The 23,857-nt window shown below is 36.9% G+C and overlaps 2 protein-coding genes across 7 annotated transcripts in view; one reads left to right on the top strand and one right to left on the bottom strand.

The window, feature by feature from the left end:
• GLMN (glomulin, FKBP associated protein) overlaps positions 1–6,173 on the top strand; it is a 46,634-nt gene extending 40,461 nt beyond the window's left edge. For 3 of the 6 annotated variants that reach the window (XM_068540303.1, XM_068540302.1, XM_068540301.1), the window contains exons 17-19: positions 4,746–4,857; positions 5,635–5,717; positions 5,827–6,170. In XM_068540303.1, coding sequence (XP_068396404.1) covers positions 4,746–4,857; positions 5,635–5,717; positions 5,827–5,937 — 306 coding nt within the window. In that variant the 3' untranslated portion in view covers positions 5,938–6,170. Of the gene's footprint in view, positions 1–4,745; positions 4,858–5,634; positions 5,718–5,826 lie in introns of all 6 variants that reach the window. The other 3 variants (XM_068540304.1, XM_068540305.1, XM_068540307.1) reach the window with 2 other exon arrangements.
• Positions 6,174–7,272: 1,099 nt separating this feature from the next.
• On the bottom strand, positions 7,273–23,514 carry C3H1orf146 (chromosome 3 C1orf146 homolog). Its single transcript, XM_068538069.1, has 5 exons — positions 23,426–23,514; positions 10,208–10,301; positions 8,570–8,738; positions 8,086–8,164; positions 7,273–7,407 (listed from the first exon to the last, which is right to left on the bottom strand). Exons 1-5 carry the CDS (start codon positions 23,492–23,494, stop codon positions 7,273–7,275), a joined length of 546 nt encoding a protein of 181 aa, XP_068394170.1. The 5' UTR covers positions 23,495–23,514.
• Between the last annotated feature and the right edge of the window lie 343 nt (positions 23,515–23,857).

Here is a 23,857-nt window from a genome sequence, read left to right as displayed (position 1 = left end):
CAGGAAGAAAATTACATGAAAACATACCAGTAAATTTGGAAACTTCAATAAAATGGAATTTGTTAGAAAATATAATCTAACAAAACTGCCACAGTCTACTAAGAGAAATCACAAGGTCAGATAATTTTTACCATAATTTCAAGAAACAGATACTCAAGTCTTATTTAAAATGTTCAAAAGACTAGAAAAAGAATAGTTGTGCTTAATGTTATGCATCTGTTTAGTAAGATATGACCTTAATACCAAAACAGACTAGGATAGTATGCTGAAGTAAAGTTACAAGCTCATCTCACTTATGAATATAGATACTAATATTACCAAACCAGATCTAGCAAAAAAAAATTTTTTTAAGTCATTGGACTAAGTTGGTTTCATTCCAGTAATGCAAGGTAATGTAATTCATAGGTTAAAGTAGAGGAAATACATAGTTACAGGAAAAATAAAAGCATTTGATACATTCAATACATAATCATGATAAAAATTCTTAGTCAACCAGAAAATATTTTTATTATAATTGCAACAAAAATATGAGATACTTAGGAAAACATGTAAAAATATGTGTAAAACTTTTTGAGGAAAATTATAATACTTTATAGAGAGATATAAAAAAAGACATAAGTAGAGATTTGAATACGTATGTGGATGGAAAGATTTGGTATCTTAAAGTTGTCAGTTCTTCTCAAATTAATCTAAAAATTCAGTATAATTCAAAACACCCATTAGTTTTTTAAAATGGAATTTGATGATTGATTATAAGTTTCATATGGAACAGTTAAGGGCCGAGAATAGCCACAGCAACTTTGAGGAACAAGGTGTGTGGACAGGAACTTGCCTTGCCAGATATCATAATTTATTATAAAGCCACAGTAGTTTAGAGTAGTATCGCCATGGGACTGGATAGATTGACTAGTAGAAAACAGTAGAGGACCTAAAAATAGATATCTGTGGAAAATATATATAATAGATACGTATGATGATGCTGCTAATGGTAGCTTATATTTATTAAGAACCATTTGCCAAGTTGTGCTTTAAGCACGTATTAACTCATTTAATCCTCCTGCAAGGTATTACTTTTTTCTTCATTTTACTGATGAGGAAATTGAGGCGTAGTGAGGGTAAGTAGAACTTGCTCAAAGTCACATAGCTAGTGAAGGAGCCAGTTTTTGGACTTGAGCAGTCTCCAAGAGCTAGCATTCTTAATTACACCATTGCACTGAACTTCCTGTCTGAAATGGAGATGCCATTACAAATTAGAAGGGAAGAATGGGACTCTTCAATAGATGATGCTGGGTAATTTGTCATATGTTTGGGGAAGGGGGGATTAGATGCCTATTTCACATATACAAAACAAAATTCCAAACAGATTAAAGACTTAACATTGAAAAGGGACTTAGAAATTTTTAGAACACATTATAAGAGAAGATCTGTGTGACTTAAGGGTTTCTTAAGTAAAAAAGCACTAACCACAAAAAGGTAGATTGATAAACCTAATAACATTGAAACTAAAACCTATTCAAGAAAAGAAAATGTGTACAAACTGAAAAAGCCACAAAAAGAGAAAAAAAAAATCTTCCTTTCTCCATCCAATAGTTAGTATCAAAAAAATAACTACAAAGCAAGAAGAAAAAGACCACAAATCAGCAAAATCGGTAAAGGATGCACATATTGCAAGGCAGCTCACAGAAGAGGAAACCCAAGTGGCCAATAACCACAAGACAAGATTCCCAGTATCACTAGTGTCTATGGAAGTGTAACTTAAAACCGCAGTAAGATACCACTGCACACCCATCAAAATGGCGAATGTTAAAAAAGGTGGGTAGCATAGGTTAGGATCCAGCACAGTGATGAAACAAAGTGGATAATCCTTTTTGGGCAATTTGGCATTATCCAGTGGAGTTGAAGAATAAATACTCTTAACTCAGCAACTTCTCTCCTAAGCTATATAATTAGAACAGTGTTCTTCAAATTGCTGGTCATAACCAAGCATATTAGAGAGTCATTAAATCAATTTAGTGGTTCAGATTGGCAATTTTTACAAAATGAAATAGAACATAATTGAAACATCAGGTTGCTTGCACAGATTCTTAGTAAGAGTTATGGATATTGCAGCAAATTTTGTGGTCAATTGCAAAGAACAGTGTTTGAAAGTGGAGGGGATATGACGGATTGGCTAGGAATAAGATGCATGTTGCTTACCAATATCTCTTATGATGTATTTAGTGGTCAGTTAGCAGAAAGGCTATGATAATGTACAGTTTAACTTTATAGTAACATAGTATGTAGTTAATTGGGAAATAAATTGTACCTGCTGTCAGTAAAATTGTGAAGTTTTACAAGCAAATTATTTTAATCTGTATTTTCAGAATGAACTTTTATTGAGGGAGATATATTTTTTCAAATTCATGACAATAACAAAAATAAATGAAAAATACAGAAACATGTTCACATTGAACTGTTGATCTGAAACTGTAAATAGTGACAATATTCAAAAAAGTATTGACTCAATAATTAGTAAACTTAGCCTTAATTTGAGCCACATTCTAAAAAGAAAGAAAATGAGTATAAGACTTTAAAGCTAAGACTATTTAAGATAGTTTCATCAAAAGTAAATACCCAATGAAAATGATAGTCTAAAATATAATTTTTCTTGCAAATGAAAGCTTAAAACCTTCAAAATTAGAGACAGCTAGAAACAACATGCTGAACTTGTGAATGAAGCCCCCTAATGTTTTGAAAGATGAAAAGTTACCAACTTTCTTTTAGTCTCTGTAGAGGTAGAAAAGAAACTTTATTATCAGCGTATATAATTGCATATTATTTGGCAAATGAGAAAATGGCTCATTTGGACCTGGAAAGATTATTTTCCCAGCATATACAGTGTTTGATTGTGTCTATTGATTTATTTAGAAGTATGTTTTAATGGTAACAAAAAAATTTTTGGCTCTTCTAGATCCTTTGCTTCTCCATATGAGTTTTAGAATAATTTTGTCAATTTCTACCTGTAGAGGAAAAACATTCCAGTGTTTCTGCTCTACTCTCAGTACTTCACTTCATTTTTTACACTTCTGGTCACCAAATGTGTAGCGATTTTCCCATAGCGAGCAATTTTTTTTGACACCAAGTAGATGTCCTACAATTCAGTCTCCTTCTGACACTCTACCTGGAGATAGCATCAGATTACACAGGCTAAGGGCTCAGTCCCACAACATTAGCCCCCTTCCGATACCAATCATAAGTCCAGGTACTGATCTGTGCTGCTGACAGACTGGCTATCAGTCAGAGGTTCCCACGACCCCTTCCTCAGGTTCGATTAATTTGCTAAAGCTGTTCACAGAACTTCAAGAAAACATTTTACTTACTAGATTACCGGTTTATTATAGAAGGATGTAATTCAGGAACAGCCAGATGGAAGAGATGCATGAGGCAAGGTATGAGGGAAGGGGTGCTGAGTTTTCATGCCCTCTCCTAAACTACTGTCCCAGCACCTCTACGTGTTCACCAACCCAGAAGCTCTCTGAACCCCATCCTTTTGAGTTTTTATGGAGGCTTCATTACATAGGCGTGATTGATTAAATCACTGGCCATTGGTGGTTGAGCTCAGTCTCCAGCCCCTCTCTCCTACCAGGAGTTTGTGGTGAGAGGAGCTGAAAGTCGGAACCCTGTAATCACATGGTTGATTCCTCTGGCAACCAGCCCCCATTCTTATTAGGGGCTTTCCAAAAGTCATATTCATGGCTGAAAGGGCTTGTTATAAATAACAAAAGACAGTTTTACTGTTCTTCACTTAGGAAATTCAAGAGTTTTAGGAGCTCTTTGCCAGGAACAGGATGGAGACCAAATACAGTATATATTTATTATAAATCACAATATCACTCTATTATAAAGAGCTACACAGTAGTGATTCCATTTATATGACATTCTGGAAAAGGCAAAAATTATATAAACAAAAGTCAGACCAGTGATTCTCTGGGGGTGGGGGAAGAAAACTGACTACAGAGGGGCACAAGGGAACTTCTGGGGTTGTGAAACTATAGTGGTGGTGGTTATACAACTATATATCTTTGTCAAAACTCAGAACTGTACAGCTAAAAAATGTTTATTTTACTGTATGTAAATGATACCTCAATACACCTGACATTAAAAAATAATATATAAAAAGGAAAGGACCAGGCTATATTTAATGTTATAAATAGAAAGGACATTCTGTGAAACTTTTGTTTCAACTATATAAATAAATGTGAGTTGTGATGTAAATTATATTTCTTACTGTGGGTCATGGTAAAAATATTTTGAAAAATGCTACCCTAGAAAAACTTTTAATCCCCTGGAACTAGATATGTGACAGGAATATCATTTGAAAGATAAAGAGTTGAAGGGACTTAAAAGGTAGAGTCATTGTGGGGATGGTTTATAAGGAAAGAGAAATGTCTCAGACCGTGTGGATTATTCTCAAATAATTTTCTCATGGATAAAACTTCTAAGTTACAGATCTCAAAACCAGGAGCTATCCACATGGCACAGTAATGAGTGTATGAACAAGTTCATTTTTGTTTTGACTGGTATTTAGATAAAATAGCTAGATGTAGTAATGAATGTATTATTAAACAGTCAACTCTACCTTGAAAGGCAAGGATCATGTCTTACTCCTTTCTGTTTCTCCAACTGTCAGCACATGTTTAATACTAGCAGGCAATCAATACATCTTGAACCAAATAACTAATTGTTTCATTAATTCTTCCAAACAGACTGGATTATGGACAGAACTCGAAAAGATTGAGAATAATTTCTTAAAGCCACTCCATACAGGTCTTAATATGTCAAAAGCACATTATGAAGCAGAAATTAAAAATAGCCAAGGTTGGTAATGTGAAGTTTCATTTTCAGTTAGGTCTAAAAATTAGTCATATTTTTTTGAACTGTCATTTATATTCAAAATAAAGAACTTTATCTTGTACTTGTCTAACTTAGAGCAAACAGGGAACTGTGATAGCTAAGTCATTTTATTTATAATTAAAATGATTCTTGGCAAATCTATATGCCAGTTAACACTGAAATTGGGTTAACAAAGATTTAAACCAAACTAAAGCATATTCTGGTTTCAAACCTCAAGGTCTGATTAAGAATCTAATTGTATCACAAGTATTTCTGTTTGGATGTCATTGTACTTCCTTTAGTATTGTGGGGTCCATCCCCCACTTCACCCTCTACTAAGTTTGTACAAATTATGAAAAAGAACCTTAGATCCAGAATTGCTTTTTAAAGTCAGCAATTCTATTATAATAATCTTGTGATCTTTTCTATTTCACTATGGTGGTATTTCTGTAGGCATTACTAAAAATTTTGTCTTTTTTAGTGTGACAGGTATATTTCTGATTTTATATTGAAGAAAAAAGTTGCCAAAATACTGTTCACCTAAAGAAACATTAATTCACATGTTGCAGAATTTTAATATTTTTGTTTGTTCATAGCTTGATTTTAGCATACCCTGAGCTATTAAACAATAAGGCTTAATTTACACAAATAACTGGCATTTTTTAAGTTAGTAAATGATTAAAGTAGCTTATAAATTTATTATTGAAATCTGAGAGTTGTTTTAATGATTAAGTGTGACACGATTTTTTTTTTCTCTTACAGAAGTCCAGAAGTCTAAAGATCTTTGTTCTTTAACTGTAGGTAGAGAAGAGATCCCGAATATGCCTCCTGAAATGCAGCTTAAGGTAGATATGAAATTTTCCTAAGCTACATACAGCTGAAGTCTTTTCTCTTTTTTGCTCTGTTTTGCTTTAAAGGCAGCCTTAATAACACTAATTTTTCTTGGCATTGCAGGTCCTACATTCAGCTCTTTTCACATTTGATTTGATTGAAAGTGTTCTGGCTCGAGTAGAAGAACTCATTGAAATAAAAACAAAGTCTACCTCTGAGGAAAATAAGGGATAAAGTGAAAGCTCCATCCCCTAAATAAAAACTAGTAATATACTATTTTCCATTATGTTTATTTAATACCTTTATAAAAGCTTTTCTGTAAAACGCACTGATAGAAAATAAATGTAGCTTTTCTCATTTATCCGTTTCAGCGATGACACATTATGGATCAGTAGTATTGTTTGGTTTTAAAAAGATACCTACATGGTAAATAATGCCCATGTGTATTTTAAATACTACTATTGAAAATCCAATACAAATCAATAATTTTATATTATGACTTCATAAAATGTACTGGAATTGCCTTTATTCATTCATACAGTTGTAGTGAGTTTATAAAAATACTGATACACTTTATGTTCCAGTTAGATGCTGTGTTACATTTTAGAACTCCTAGTATCAAACTGCTATCACACCACTAAGAGCTAAGAGAGCTTAGAGAGAAATTTTGAGTTTGGACCAGCTGACTACTTCTCTTAATTTCCTTCTTTTTCCCTGCCTCAGGAGTCTTAGGGGGCAGAGTCCTATCAATCACCAGCTCTCCAGCAGTAGTTACAATGTGAAAGCGTATGTGAAGATTAATTTTAGAAATACTGGCTGGCTTGTATTATAAAAAAGTATATATGACTTTTCCTTTAACCTAAGGAGCTAATTAGAAAATGCTGTATATTTATTTCCAATTAAATATTTGTTCATCCAACTTAATTTGTATCATTAAGAAACTGCATCTGAGTTTTATAATATATGTATGTACCAATTTTTCTGAACTTTTTTTTATATACTTCATTTTTTATTGCATTTTGCAGATACTGCATTTTTTTTTTTTTTTTTGGCTGCATTGGGTCTTCATTGCTGCGCACGGGCTTTCTCTAGTTGCAGCGAGTGGGGGCTACTCTGCGTTGCGGTGTGCAGGCTTCTCATTGTGGTGGCTTCTCTTGTTGCAGAGCACGGGGTCTAGGTGCACACAGGCTTCAGTAGTTGCAGCACATGAGCTCAGCAGTTGCGGCACGTGGGCCCTAGAGCGTGCGGGCTTCATTATTTGTGGTGCATGGGCTCAGTAGTTGTGGCACATGGGCTCTAGGGCATGGAGGCTTCAGTAGTTGTGGCATGCAGGCTCAGTAGTTGTGGCCACGGGCTTAGTTGCTCCGTGGCATGTGGGATCTTCCTGGACCAGGGATTGAACCCGTGTCCCCTGCATTGGCAGACGGATGCCCAACCACTGTGCCACCAGGGAAGTCCCTTTTCTGAACACTATTAAAGGAAGTAACAGAACTCCTGAAAATAAAATCATTTTTAATTGTATGTATTTTATTTTAATATTCTTCCAAAAGAACATTTATAATTGATAATCTAATTTGGGTTAAATGTATCACTACTCAGTTTTATCTTTTGAAGTGTTTTCCAAACTGGACTTTGCTCAATGATGTAAGCTTTAGTTGTTATCATTCTGTAGCAGATGCTATCTGTGTGTGGTTTGGAGGTGATCTGGAAGAAGATATAAACATGCAACATTATTTGAGAAATAAGGTATTTTTACAGGGTCACATCATAAAATACCTAACATTATTTATTCAACAAGCATCAGTCAGTACTGTGTATGGGTTATTAGAGTAATAGAAAAATACCTGATCTCTGTCTTTAAGAGATTTCAGACATGCAAGCCAAAAAATAGAATACTATTAAGAATTGCTTCAACAGGGATCTGTTCCAAGTATAAGAGTAAGGAACACCTAACTCTGCCTATGGGAGTTGGGAGCACACTTTACAGAGGAGAATAAGTATGAAAAGAAAGTGGATAACCAGTGAAGTTATAAAAAAGTATGTATGCACTCTGACAGTTCATGACTACCAATATTTGTACTTTAGAATTTGAAAGAAGATTTAAGTAACCAATAGGGCCAACACTGTGTATATATGGCCAAATGCTCTTTTGGCTCTAAATGAGTGATCCTGGTAGTTGGTACTGGAAGTAAATTGAGAAGACTTGAGAGGCTAAGTTCAGGCTTGGGAAAGAGTTGCGTGTGTTCGGAAATAGCAACTTCTCTGAGGGGAACAGAAGTAGAATATTTGTCAGTTCTACGGAAGAGGGTGTGCATTTTGAAGTCAAGAACCTTAAAGTGTATCTGTGTATGTACGTTATGTCATTTTCCTTAGGTGACTTACCTTAGCTATGGTGCACATAAGATTAATAGCATTTATTGTGTTGTGTACTGGAAGTATCCGTAGGTTACTACCCAGGAATCTGGAAAAAAAAAATTCATAAGTTAAATAGTTCATATGACTTACATCTGTTATCTTAAGTGGAAAGAAGAGACAAACCTCTTACTGTTTGTCATTTGTTTATTCATTCATGCCTGCCTTATTCCACAGAGGATTTGATATGGCTTTACAGCCAGAACTTAATTGACTAAAAAGTGTTCACTTCTGATTTAGTCTTGCTGGAGAATCCCATAAATCAGCATGCACTCTGAAACTTGTCACCCTGATTCATAGACTAGCTATTTGGCCTGCATTTTATTAAATATGACAGGTTAACATTATAAAGTTTACCTTTTGGCAAAACATAATTCGCTTGCCTAAAATAATTCAGAACCGGAGTAAATAAAATAATTTCAGGAAAATAGGTCTGTAGTGCTGTTGCCCATACCTCTGCTGAATCCTGAACATCAGTTTCCATTCCTCAGGCCCATGCAGGGCAGCAGACAGAACCAAAAAACTATTTCGGTGAATGTTAATAAACTTCTCAATTTTGGCTAGAAATGTTTCTTCAGCAGACATAAAGCATTTCTTAGCATCCATCAATAAAAATGCAACTCCTAGGAAAGGTGAGTGTAATAATATAAAATGTCACCGTCATACTGATAAAAATTTTTTTTGTAAACTCAGTAAAATCAACAAAAATAACTATAAGTAAAACATAGCTGTAAGTGTCCAGGCCCTAAACCCATAACAAATGGAAATTACCATAATGAAAGTCTTACATGACAAAATAATTAGGTAGTTCTTTTAAGTGTTCTGTATAAAAGGATAATCTAAATATTTAAGGGAAAAACCCTTTCTTGGTCAGTAACCTTTTTTTTTTTTTACTCTAAGGCACTATCCACAATGAAAGTAATGCCTAATTTTAGTTACATGTTAATTTTTCATGTTATAATGATTTTTAAAAGCTGGAAATCAACTAAAGAAAAGTCGTTTTATGCAAGCCTTTAGTTATTTCTTGGAGAACCTTTTATATCAGGACATAAACTATTATATAAATTAAAACAGTAAGTAGATATCTAGGATCTCTGAAACAGTATCAGGCCTATAAGAATGGTCCATAATGGAAATAATCTACTTAGCTCTTTAAAAGATGAGGGGAAGACACAATCTGAGGAAAGCGACTGTGTGATTATACTAATTGAATCAACCTGAGCTAAAAATTTATATAACATCTCTGAACCTAAATTTCTTCATCTGTAAGGTTGGAATAATAGTTCTTTGATAGGTTTGTTGAAAGGATTAAATAAGAGAATGCATATAGGGCTCTCTAATCAACCGGGAAAGATGAATTTGAGGTTTCAGCCTGGAGGTCTATTTCTAGGAGCTTTTGAAAGTGCCTGTCTTCCAAAATCTCTGCTAGAGTACAGGTCTGTTTGTAACCATCCTAATAAAATCCTTCACCTCCATGTTTTTTATCACTTCTGTCATTTTCCAAGCACAAGTGGAGCTGCCTCCTTCCCATGTCCCCAGCTTTCTCATATCCTAATCTAATTCCTTCCTGTACTTTGCCCATGACTCACAGTTGTACAGTTTTATGATTTTAGGAACATTTGTCCCCATTTGTTTCCTTTAGTTAGTATTTGTTTATATCAATATTATGTTCAGCAAACTCTTGTACAGAATCATGAAAAACATTCTTCTATATTGTTTTGTATATGGATTTTGACCAATATCATGATGTTGGCCTCTTTGTTAATATGGGTAATATTTTAAGTGTTGATTGTTGGGGAGGGTGGCTTTGTTCTATTTTCAACTTCGTTCCAAAGCAAGTAGTTTGTACCATCATCTACCAGACTCCACTGGTTCAGCTTTAGTTCAACAATTGTAATCTAAAAAGGAATATATTTTGTAATTGGCCATATGTACTGCTTTTGCAGCAGTAACAAAGTTTTATACATTTACCTCTCCCAAAAGATAACACCTTAAGCTTATTACTTAGTTACTGAACTACCAAATTATTAGAATTTACACTTACATATTTATTAAGAAACTTAAATCAAGGAAGTTAGCAAATATACTGTACCAGAAAGAGAAAATATAATTGATCCATTTTCCACTGAATCTGAATACCGAACCTTATGGCTTCGATTTTCTAGGGCAGTTGCAACTTCATAACTCTTAAAAAAATTTTCAGAAATACAAACTTAAGACATGTTTTAAAGAGTTTAATGAAAGCTAATCAAAAAATTAAAATAAGTTTTATAGCTTCTTTTATAACTATACCACTTAAAGATTTGATCATCAGAGACACCAAATGTGCTCTCTCTATGGAGAAAAAAACTTTAAAAAATATAAGGGCTTCCCTGGTGGCGCAGTGGTTGGGAATCTGCCTGCCAATGCAGGGGACACGGGTTCGAGCCCTGGTCTGGGAGGATCCCACATGCCGCAGAGCGACTGGCCCCGTGAGCCACAATTGCTGAGCCTGCGCATCTGGAGCCTGTGCTCTGCAACAAGAGAGGCCGCGATAGTGAGAGGCCTGCGCACCGCGATGAAGAGTGGCCCCCGCTTGCCGCAACTAGAGGAAGCCCTTGCACAGAAGCGAAGACCCAACACAGCCATAAATAAATAGATAAATAAAAAATTTTTTAAAAAAAGTAAAATAGTTAGTTTTGAAACACACTGTGGTTTGGAAATGAGTTGTGTACTAGTTATGTTACTTAGGGAAGAAAATAAGGACAGTATTAAAGAATTAAACTGTAAGAGCAAACACAAACTTCTCTTTGAAAAACAACTTGAAGATGGATTCTGACATGCATTAATGTATAAATAGAAGGTGTATGGTGGTGTGTTTCTTAGATGGTTGACAGAACCATGAAGTGCCATACAGAGTACCACAAGGAGACAACCAATTCTCCAGTTCATGTTTACATTACAGTTACTTTTAGTATACTTTTCAAATGTTTTAAGCCTTAGGTGAGTTAGAAAACGTGAAGACAGCAGTAGGACTTTTGGTTTAAATACTAAGAGTTTCAAAATTCATCTAATTTCCTATTCTACCCACGTAATTAGATACTACCCAAAGCACTAAAATATAAGTGGTTTATACTATTTATGGATTGGTTAAAACTCAAGCTTGTTAGTCTCCAAGTAGATAAAAATCCCTTATATAAACTTTAGCCTCAGAACATGTATATTTTAAGTACACAGGTCGGAATTAGATATAGAATACTTGATTCCCTTCCTTTCTAAAAAGAGTATTTGATGGTACTCAAACAGACCCTGACCTAGAGTTCAATTAAGACTCTTCGCATGAGTTTTCTTCTGTTTTAAAGTTACACATTGCTCCCAGTGATGGCAGATTAAGTAATTTAGGCCAACCCTCCTGCTGAAGGCAACTAGAAAAGCTGGAAATTTTTAAAAATCTGCTTGAATGCATCAGAGAGTTAGCAGGATAGTGAAAAATTACAAGACCAAGACCTATACAGAAATTCAAAGATAAGAGATCAGCACTTACTTAGGTGATTTTTTTTCCTGAGGGCACCTGTAAGTTCAGGAAGAGATAAACGAGAGGCTGAACAGAGCGTTTGACAAAAGTAGAACATGTCTCACAGGGGCTGCAGCCTAGCTTCAAACCATTTCAATCCTTAAAATTGTATTAAAGTGATACTGTATTACTAGTTCTCCCAAGTACCTTGCAGAAGCACTCCCTAGAGCGACCCTTCTCAATTAGATCTCCTCATTTCAACTACAGAACAAAGAAAATTATCTGAATGACTATTTTCTCAATTCTCACATAACTAGTATCATCTAAATGAACAGGAGATAAGCTCCTTTATTACATAAAATAGAAGCCTTAGGGCTTGGGTTGCCAGATTAGCAAATAAAAAAATAGAACATACAGTTAAATTTGAATTTCATATAAACAACATAATTTTTTGGTATAAGTATGTCCTGTGCAATATTTGGGATGAAGCTACACTAAATTCATTGTTTATCTGAAACTCAAATTTAACTGAGTGTCCTGTATTTTATCTGGCAACCCTGCTTAGGACATTATAGGTTTAATTCTCTCGCAGAATTAAGGTTTCTCTAGAGGAATATAACACTATTCTAGGCCTCAAATTATTTCTACAATTTTTCAAATACAAATTCCAACACACAGTTAAAAATAATCAGACAGGGCTTCCCTGGTGGTGCAGTGGTTGAGAATCTGCCTGCCAATGCACGGGACACGGGTTCGAGCCCTGGTCTGGGAAGATCCCACATGCCGCGGAGCAGCTGGGTCCATGAGCCACAATTACTGAGCTTGCGCATCTGGAGCCTGTGCTCTGCAACAAGAGAGGCTGCGATAGAGGCCCGCGCACCATGATGAAGAGTGGCCCCCACTTGCCACAACTAGAGAAAGCCCTCGCACAGAAACGAAGACCCAACACAGCCATAAATAAATAAATTTTTAAAAAAGTCAGACATACAAAAAAAAATTACATGAAAGAGAACTATGAAAAACAACAGGTAATAGAAGCAGAGTCATAGGGGATACATATAGTAAAGTTATCATGTATATACTTTAAAATAGCTGTTTACTATGTTCAAGGAGATGAAAGGCAAGGTTGAGAATTTTGGCAAAGAACCAGAAACTATTTAAAAGGATGTACCAGATGTGAAAGAGTCAGGAAAGTTTCATAAAATTTGAGGCAAATCTTTTAAATGGAAAACAGTTTATTAAGCAGACAAGTGAAGAAAGAAGACAAATGTGAGAAGAAGGTAGACAGAAAGAAAACATAGACAAAGGCATTCAGACCTGAAAGTATGATTCTTTTAAGTGTGTTAGTTGTGTATGAGTCAGTTAATTTGGAGACAGTGTTAGGAATAACTGATGGCAGATCATTAGGACCATGTATGCCACGCTGATGAATTTCAATTCTATCCTGTCCAGGAGCCAACTAAGAGAAGTAAAAAGAAAATAGTAGAAGAAAATAATAAAGATAAAATTAGCAAGTATTGAATTACAAAAAAATAGGTAAGTTCAAGCATTAAGTTTTCAAAATAACAAGGAGCTAAGACTAGATTTTCCAAATTATGTTTCATTAAATATTAGTCCCATGAGATATTAAAAGATGTTCCTTATTCAAATAAGACTGGGAAACATTGAGAGAGACCTTCAAGATGGTGGAGGAGTGAGATGTGGAGATCACCTTCCTCCCCACAAATACATCAGAAATATATCTACATGTGGAACAACTCCTACAGAACACCTACTGAACACTGGCAGAAGACCTCAGACTTCCCAAAAGGCAAGAAAATTGCCACGTACCTGGGTAGGGCAAAAGAAGAAAGAAAAAACAAAGACAGAATAGGGATGGGACTTGCACCAGTGGTGGGGAGCTGTGAAGGAGGAAAAGTTTCCACATGCTAGGAAGCCCCTTTGCCTGCGGAGACTGCAGGTGGCAGAGGCGGGAAGCTTCGGAGCCACGGAGGAGAGCACAGTAACAGGGGTGCGGAGGGCAAAGCGGAAAGATTCCCGCACAAAGCATCGCTGCCAACCAGCACTCACCAGGCTGAGAGGCTTGTCTGCTCACCCGCTGGGGCGGGCGGGGGCTGGGAGCCGAGGCTCAGGCTTTGGAGGTCAGATCTCAGGGAGAGGACTAGGGTTGGCTGCATGAACACATCCTGAAGGGTGCTAGTGTGCCACAGCTAGCTGGGAGGGAATCCAGGAAAAAGTCTGGAGCTGCCTAAGAGGCAAGAGACAATTGTTTCGTGGTGTGCGAGGAGAGGGGATTCAGAACACCACCTAAACAAGCTCCAAAGATGGGCGTGAGCCGCGGCTATCAGCGCAGATACCAGAGACAGGCATGAGATGCTAAGGCTGCTGCTGCAGCCACCAAGAAGCCTGTGTGCAAGCACAGGTCACTAGCCACACCTCCCCTCCAGGGAGCCTGTGCAGCCTGCCACTGCCAGGGTCCCGTGATCCAGGGACAACTTCCCCCAGAGAACACATGGCACGCCTCAGGCTGGTGCAATGTCATGCTGGCCTCTGCCACCGCAGACTCACCCTGCAGTCCGTACCCCTCCCTCCCCCTGGCCTGAGTGAGCCAGAGCCCCCGAATCAGCTGCTCCTTTAACCCCGTCCTGTTTGAGCGAAAAACAGACGCCCTCAGGTGACCTACACACAGAGGCGGAGCCAAATGCAAAGCTGAACCCCAGGAGCTGTGCGAACAAAGAAGAGAAAGGGAAATATCTCAGCAGGCTCAGGAGCAGCGGATTAAATCTCCACAATCAACTTGATGTACCCTGCATCTGTGGAATACCTGAATAGACAATGAATCATCCCAAAACTGAGATGGTGGACTTCGGGGGCAATGACATATATATATTTTTCCTTTTTCTCTTTTTGTGAGTGTGTATGTGTATGCTTCTTTGTGTGATTTTGTCTGTATAGCTTTCCTTTTACCATTTGTCCTAGCGTTCTTTCTGTCGGTGTTTTTTTTGTTTTTGTTTTTGTTTTTGGTTTTTTTTAGCATACTTTTTAGTGCTTGTTATCATCGGTGGATTTGTTTTTTTGGTTTGGTTGCTCTCTTCTTTCTATTTATTTTTCTTTTTACTATTACTTTTTAATTTTTTAATTTTTAATAATTTTTATTTTAATAACTTTATTTTATTTTTCTTTCTTTCTTTCCTTCTTTTTTTCTCCCTTTTGTTCTGAGCTGTGTGGCTGACAGGGTCTTGGTGCTCCGGCCGGGTGTCAGGCCTGTGCCTCTGAGGTGAGAGAGCCAACTTCAGGACATTGGTCCACCAGAGACCTCTTGGCTCCACGTAATATCAAACGGCAAGAGCTCTCCCAGAGATCTCCATCTAAACACTAAGACCCAGCTCCACTCAACGAGCAGCAAGCTACAGTGCTGGACACCCTATGCCAAACAATTAGCAAGACAGGAACACAATCCCACCCATTAGCAGAGAGGCTGCCTAAAATCATAATAAGGTCACAGACACCCCAAAATACACCACCGGATGCGGTCCTGCTCACCAGAAAGACAAGATCCAGCCTCATCCTCCAGAACACAGGCACTAGTCCCCTGCACCAGGAAGGCTACACAACCCACTGAACCAACCTTACCCACTGGGGGCAGACACCAAAAACAATGCGGATTACGAACGTGCAGCCTGCGAAAAGGAGACCCCAAGCACAGTAAGTTAAGCAAAATGAAAAGACAGAGAAACACGGAGCAGATGAAGGATCAAGGTAAAAACCCACCAGACCAAAAAAATGAAGAGGAAATAGGCAGTCTACCTGACAAAGAATTCAGAGTAATGATAGTAGAGATGATCCAAAATCTTGGAAATAGAATGGAGAAAATACAAGAAATGTTCAACAAGGACACAGAGGACTGAAGAGCAAACAAACTATGATAAACAGCACAATAAATGAAATTAAAAATTCTCTAGAAGGAAGCAATAGCAGAATAACTGAGGAAGAAGAATGGATAAGTTTCCTGGAAGATAAAATAGTGGAAATAACTACTGCAGAGCAGAATAAAGAAAAAAGAATGAAAAGAATTGAGGACAGTCTCAGAGACTTCTGGGACAACATTAAACATAACAACATTCGAATTATAGGGGTCCCAGAAGAAGAAGAGAAAAAGTAAGGGACTGAGAAAATATTTCAAGGAATTATAGTTGAAAACTCCCCTAATATGGGAAAGGAAATAGTCAATCAAGTCCAGGAAGTGCAGAGAGTCCCATACAGGATAATCCAAGGAGAAACACGCCAAGACACATATTAATCAAACTGTCAAAAATTAAATACAAAGAAAAAATATTAAAATCAGCAAGGGAAAAACAACAAATAATATACAAGGGAAGCCCCACAAGGTTAACAGCTGAGCTTTCAGCAGAAACTCTGCCAGCCAGAAGGGAGTGGCAGGACATATTGAAAGTGATGAAAGGGAAGAACTTACAACCAAGATTAATCTACCCAGCAAGGATCTCATTCAGATTTGATGGAGAAATTAAAAACTTTACAGACAAGCAAAAGCTAAGAGAATTCAGCACCACCAAATCAGCTTTATAACAAATGCTACAGGAACTTCTCTAGGCAGGAAACACAAGAGAAGGAAAAGACCTATAATAACAAACCCAAAACAATTAAGAAAATGGTAATAGGAACATACATATCGATAATTACCTTAAATGTAAATGGATTAAATGCTCCAACCAAAAGACATAGACTGGCTGAATGGATACAAAAACAAAACCTGTATATATGCTGTGTACAAGAGACACACTTCAGACCTAGGGACACATACAGACTGAAAGTGAGGGGATGGTAAAAGATATTCCATGCAAATGGAAATCAAAAGAAAGCTGGAGTAGCAATTCTCATATCAGACAAAATAGACTTTAAAATAAAGACTATTACAAGAGACAGAGAAGGACACTATATAATGATCAAGGGATCGATCCAAGAGGAAGGTATAACAATTGTAAATATTTATGCACCCAACATAGGAGCACCTCAGTACATAAGGCAAATACTAACAGCCATAAAAGGGGAAATCGACAGCAACACAATCATAGTAGGGGACTTTAACACCCCACTTTCACCAATGGACAGATCATCCAAAATGAAAATAAATAAGGAAACAGAAGCTTTAAAGGATACATTAAACAAGATGGACCTAATTGATATTTATAGGGCATTCCATCCAAAAACAACAGAATACACTTTCTGCTCCAGTGCTCATGGAACATTCTCCAGGATAGATCATATCTTGGGCCACAAATCAAGCCTTGGTAAATTTAAGAAAATTGAAAACATATCAAGTATCTTTTCCGACCACTACGCTATGAGACTAGGTATCATTACAGGAAAAAATCTCTAAAAACCACAAATACATGGAGGCTAAACAATACACTACTTAATAACCAAGAGATCACTGAAGAAATCAAAGAGGAAATCGAAAAGTACCTTGAAACAAATGACAATGAAAACACGACGACCCAAAACCTATGGGATGCAGCAAAAGCAGTTCTAAGAGGGAAGATTATAGCAACACAATCCTACCTTAAGAAACAAGAAACATCTCAAATAAACAACATAACCTTACACCTAAAGCAATTAGAGAAAGAAGAACAAAAAACCCCCCAAAGTTAGCAGAAGGAAAGCAATCATAAAGATCAGATCAGAAATAGATGAAAAAGAAATGAAGGAAACTCTAGCAAAGATCAATAAAACTAAAAACTGGTTCTTTGAAAAGATAAACAAAATTGATAAACCATTAGCCAGACTCATCAAGAAAAAAAGGGAGAAGACTCAAATAGACTCAAATAGAATTAGAAATGAAAAAGAAGTAACAACTGACACTGCAGAAATACAAAGGATCATGAGACATTACTACAAGCAACTATATGCCAATAAAATGGACAACCTAGAAGAAATGGACAAATTCTTAGAAAAGCACAACCTTCCAAGACTGAACCAGGAAGAAAGAGAAAATATAAACAGACCAATCACAAGCACTGAAATTGAGACTGTGATTAAAAATCTTCCAGCAAAGAAAAGCCCAGTACCTGATGAATTCTCAGGCGAATTCTATCAAACATTTAGAGAAGAGTTAACACCTAACCTTCTCAAACTCTTCCAAAATATAGCAGAGGGAGGAACACTCCCAAACTCATTCTACGAGGCCACCATCACTCTGATACCAAAACCAGACAAAGATGTCACAAAGAAAGAAAACTACAGGCCAATATCACTGATGAACACAGATGCAAAATCCTCAACAAAATACTAGCAAACAGAATCCAACAGCACATTAAAGGATCATACACCATGATCAAGTGGGGTTTATCCCAGGAATGCAAGGATTCTTCAATATATGCAAATCAATCAACGTGATACACCATATTAACAAATTGAAGGATAAAAACCGTATGATCATCTCAATACATGCAGAAAAAGCTTTTGACAAAATTCAACATCCATTTATGATAAAAACCCTCCAGAAAATAGGCATAGAGGGAACTTACCGCAACAGAATAAAGGCCATATATGACAAACCCACAGCCAACATCATTCTCAGTGGTGAAAACCTGAAACCATTTCCACTAAGATCAGGAACAAGACAAGGCTGACCACTCTCACCACTATTATTCAACATAGTTTTGGAAGTTTTAGCCACAGCAGTCAGAGAAGAAAAAGAAATAAAAGGAATCCAAATCGGAAAAGAAGAAGTAAAACTGTCACTGTTTGCAGATGACATGATACTATACATAGAGAATCCTAAAGATGCTACCAGAAAACTACTGGAGCTAATCAATGAATTTGGTAAAGTAGCAGGATACAAAATTAATGCACAGAAATCTCTTGCATTCCTATACACTAATGATGAAAAATCTGAAAGAGAAATTAAGGAAACACTCCCATTTCCCACTGCAACAAAAAGAATAAAATACCTAGGAATAAACCTACCTAAGGAGACAAAAGACATGTATGCAGAAAACTATAAGACACTGGTGAAAGAAATTAAAGATCATACAAACAAACCATGGTCTTGGACTGGAAGAATCAACATTGTGAAAATGACTATACTACCCCAAGCAATCTACAGATTCAATGCAATCCCTATCAAACTACCAATGGCATTTTTCACAGAAGTAGAACAAAAAATTTCACAATTTTTATGGAAACACAAAAGACCCCGAATAGCCAGAGCAATCTTGAGAAAGAAAAATGGAGCTGGAGGAATCAGGCTACCTGACTTCAGACTAATACTACAAAGCTACAGTAATCAAGACAGTATGGTACTGGCACAAAAACAGAAATATACATCAATGGAACAGGATAGAAAGCCCAGAGATAAACCAAGCACCTATGCTCACCTTATCTTTGATAAAGGAGGCAAAGATATACAATGGAGAAAAGACAGTCTCTTCAATAAGTGGTGCTGGGAAAACTGGACAGCTACATGTAAAAGAACGAAATTAGAACACTCCCTAACACCATACACAAAAATAAACTCAAAATGGATTTGAGACCTAAATGTAAGACCGGACACTATAAAACTCTTAGAGGAAAACATAGGAAGAACACTCTTTGACATAAATCACAGCAAGATCTTTTTTGATCCATCTCCTAGAGTAATGGAAATAAAAACAAAAATAAACAAATGGGACCTAATGAAACTTAAAAGCTTTTGCACAGCAAAGGAAAGCATAAACAAGACGAAAAGACAACCCTCAGAATGGGAGAAATTATTTGCAAATGAAGCAACTGACAAAGGATTAATCTCTGAAATATACAAGCAGCTCATGCAGCTCAATATCAAAAAAACAAAAAAACCCAATCCAAAAATGGGCAGAAAACCTAAACAGACATTTCTCCAGAGAAGATATACAGATTGCCAACAAACACATGAAAGGATGCTCAACGTCACTAATCATTAGACAAATGCAACTCAAAACTACAATGAGGTATCACCTCACACCAGTCAGAACGGCCATAATCAAAAAATCTACAAACAATAAATGCTGGAGAGGGTGTGGAGAAAAGGGAACCCTCTTGCACTGTTGGTGGGAATGTAAATTGATGCAGCCACTATGGAGAACAGTATGGAGGTTCCTTAAAAAACTAAAAATAGAACTACCATATAACCCAGAAACCCCATACTGGGCATATACCCTGAAAAAACCACAATTCAAAAAGAGTCACGTACCACAATGTTCATTGCAGCTCTATTTACAACAGCCAGGACATGGAAGCAACCTAAGTGTCCATCGACAGATGAATGGATAAAGAAGATGTGGCACATATATGCAATGGAATATTATTCAGCCATAAAAAGAAACGAACTTGAGTTATTTGTAGTGAGGTGGATGGACCTAGAGTCTGTCATACAGAGTGCAGTAAGTCAGAAAGAGAAAAACAAATACTGTATGCTAACACATATGTATGGAATCTAAAAAAAAAAAAAAAAGGTTCTGAAGAACCTAGGGGCAGGACAGGAATAAAGACATAGACATAGAGAATGGATTTGAGGACATGGGGAAGGGGAAGCTGAGATGAAGTGAGAGATTGGCACTGACGTATATACACTACCAAATGTCAAATAGATAGCTAGTGGGAAGCAGCCGCATAGCACAGGGAGATCAGCTCGGTGATTTGTGACCACCTAGAGGGGTGGGATAGGGACAGTGGGAGGGAGAGGCAAGAGGGAAGGGATATGGGGATATATGTATATGTATAGCTGATTCACTTTGTTATATAGCAGCAACTAACACAACAATGTAAAGCAATTATACTCCAATAAAGATATTAAAAAAAATAAAAATTAAAACAAAACAAAAGAAAAAACAAAAAACAATAGAAGCCAGAATCCAGTGAAGATATTTTCAGTACACTGAGGGAAAATAACTGTAACTCTAGTGGAAAATATCTTTCAGTTTGGAGCAACTTGAACTCTTACACATTGCTGATGGGAATATAAAACCATAATCCCTGCATTTAGTTTTAGTTTAGCTATATAGTTAAATGGATTCAGTGGTCATTTGTAGTGAACTTCGAAAAACAGTTTGTAGTCTCTTGTAAACATACACTCATCATACGACCCAGCAATTCCATTATTAGGTATTTATAAGAGAAATTCAAACGCGTCTTAACAGAGACATATATGAATGTTCAGAGCAGCTTAATTCATAATAGCCAAAAACTGGAAACAACCCAAATATCTATCTATTAGTGAATAGATACACTGGCATACACTCATACAACACACTACTACTCAGCAAAGAAAAGATAACAAATTATTGTAATATGTAACAACATGGATGAATCTCAAAAGCATTATGCTTAATGCAAGAAGCCAGACACAAGAGTACAAACTGTATCATTCCATTTATATGAAGTTCTACAACAGGCAAAACTAATTATAGTGATAAATCAGATCAAAGGTTGCTTGAGGTGGGGAACTGGAAAAGGACTGACTACAAAAGGGCATGAAGGAACTTTCTGGAGTGATGAAAATGTTCTATATATTTTGATTGGGGTGATGGTTACACAGGTATACACATTTGTCAAAATTCATTAAGCTGTACATTTAAAATGTGTGTATTTTATTGTATGTAAGTTATACTTCAATTAAATTGATTTTTAAAACATCTTTCAAGATCAAGGGGAAGACAAAAATATAGCTGATCCTTGTACAACACAGGTTTGAACTGTGTTGATCCACTTCTATGTGGATTTTTTTCTATAAATACATGTACTATACAATCTGAGGTTGGTTGAATCCTCGCATGCAGAACTGCTGATACAGTGGGCCAAATGTAAAGTTAAACGTGAATTTTTGACTGTGAGGGCGTCACTGCCTATAACCCCATGTTGTTCAAGGGTCAACTGTATTTTGATACTAACAAAAACTGAGAGGATCCTCATTTAGGTAGTTTCTAAATTATATTCTTCAGATAAAAAAGAAAATGATCCAAAATGGAAGGTCTGAGCCAAAAGAAGAAAAGAAGAGCAAAGAAAGTAACAAAGACATGAGTAAATCTAAACAAACGCTAACTTTAGAAAATAATAGCACTTTGTTGAGTTAAAAAATTGATAGAATTAAACTGTATATGATAACAAAATATAATACAGAAAAGGGTGATTGGAGTTAGTGTTCTAAGATTTGTCATTTACTTTGGATTTTGTGGGGCTAAGTATACATGTTAAATTTTCTAGGGTAACTGTTAAAAAACAGAAATAGAGCATATAACTTTCAAAGCTAGTTAAGAAAAAAAATGAGAAAAAATTACCAATCAATACAAAAGGAGGCAAAAAAGAAGAGAAAAAAGAAACAGAGAAGAGGTGGGACGTGGGACTTCCCTGGTGGTCCAGTGGTTAAGAATCCGCCTTTCAATGCAGGGGACACAGGTTCGATCCCTGGCTGGGGAACTAAAATCCCACATGCCGCAGGGCAACTAAACCTGTGTGCTCTAGAGCCTTGCACACCACAACTACTGAGCCTGCACGCTCTGGGGCCCACGCGCCACAACTAGAAAGAAGCCCGCGTGCCACAACGAAGAGCCTGCACAACACAGTGAAAGATCCCGCATGCCGCAACTAAGACCCGACACAGCCAAATAAATAAACAAACAAATAAATAATAAAAAAAAGAAAAGGGGGCTTCCCTGGTGGTGCAGTGGTTGAGAGTCTGCCTGCCAACGCAGGGGACGCGGGTTCGAACCCTGGTCTGGGAAGATCCCACATGCCGCGGAGCAACTGGGCCCGTGAGCCACAACTGCTGAGCCTGCGCGTCTGGAGCCTGTGCTCCGCAACAGGAGAGGCCGCGATAGTGAAGAGGCCCGCGCACCGCGATGAAGAGTGGCCCCCGCTTGCCGCAACTAGAGAAAGCCCTCGCACAGAAACGAAGACCCAACACAGCCATAAATAAATAAATAAATAAATTTAAAAAAAAAAAAAAAAAAGAAAAGGTGGGACAAATAGAAAGCACAAAACAAGCACATTAGCATGGGTTGCTGTCTCCCGCTCTCAAAATCAGTCTGGAAAAGCTAAAGAAACAAGAGAGAAATATGGATTCCAGAAACCTAACAAAAAGAAGCATGAAAAATTCCAATGAACCTTGAGGCTGTCTTAAATGGGTATGTGGTATGGTGCTAGATGGCTAAAGCCAACAGAGCAAAGTGCAGCTTGAGGCAGCAGTGAATGGATAGGGTGAATAAAAAAAATCGTATTCAGAGTCTTATTCTAGCCTCTCTCTTATTTACCATGGAATAATCATTTCTTGCCCCTTCATTCTAGACATTAGGTGGTGGCCATAAGATAAACATCAGGGCAATGGAGAAATCCTGTTGGCTGAGGAGTTAAAAACAGTTGTGGAGTGACCAACTGCCCTCAGGCATTCAACTCCCATTCCCTCCCCATCCAAACTGTAGGGAGACAGCCTCCTCCCAAGGCCACTAAGTCTAGACAGATCAGTTTCTGTTGTTTACCTTCCAAAAAACCTTAAGTAATATATATGAGCATATGCATTGTTTCTGTAATCATTTAACATCTCTATTAGAATAGGCTTAGTGAGAAAAAAAAAAAAAGGAACTTAGAAAATTTCCAACCTTCAAATATTTAGAGAAGTAGGAAAATGGATGCAGGGACATTCATAATTTATCTTTAAAATACATTTTAGATTATGTACTTGCTGATTCACACAACTTTGGATAATCAAGCTAAAGATATTTAAAAATATTGTTCTATTGCTTTTAATTTTAAATTCAAGATCAATGGCCCAAATACCTCTTTTACCTTAAGAGATGAGCTAATAATAATGGTGGTTGTCCATTTAATTTTTTCTTTTCCATCACTTTCAGCCATCTCTCTGTATCAAGCCAGCTTCTAGTGGTGCCAACAATCTGAGAAAAATAAGAACAAAAAGAACACATAGAAATGTTTGCTTGATGAATGAGTAAATTACAGAAAGAAATAAAATTAGGGTAATGGAGACATTCTAAAGAATACTTGAAAGTCAAAATTTGACACTGATGGGACTTCCCTGGTGGTCCAGTGGTTAAGACTCCACACTCGCAATGCAGGGGGCCTGGGTCCCATCCCTGGTCTGGGAACTAGATCCTGCATGCCGCAACTAAGAGCCTGCATGCCACAACTAAAGAGCCCACATGCGGCAATGAAGATTCCGCATGTGGTAACGAAGATCCCGTGTGCCTCAACTAAGACCTG

Source organism: Eschrichtius robustus, chromosome 3, assembly GCF_028021215.1.
Source record: "Eschrichtius robustus isolate mEscRob2 chromosome 3, mEscRob2.pri, whole genome shotgun sequence".
In the NCBI taxonomy this organism is placed as follows: domain Eukaryota; kingdom Metazoa; phylum Chordata; class Mammalia; order Artiodactyla; family Eschrichtiidae; genus Eschrichtius; species Eschrichtius robustus.
The sequence above is the reverse complement of the archived record's forward strand: the minus strand, read 5'-3'. Positions and strand labels throughout refer to the sequence as shown.

Bases quoted from the DNA above. Each gene is read 5' to 3' on its own strand.
- C3H1orf146 (XM_068538069.1), bottom strand. From the start codon at position 23,494: ATGGCTGAAAGTGATGGAAAAGAAAAAATTAAATGGACAACCACCATT. The intron at 8,739-10,207 runs GTACAGTATATT...CACCTTTCCTAG, and splicing joins AATTATATTTTCTCTTTCTG to GAGTTGCATTTTTATTGATG. The intron at 7,408-8,085 runs GTAAGTCACCTA...ATCTTCTTCCAG, and splicing joins TTATGTGCACCATAGCTAAG to ATCACCTCCAAACCACACAC.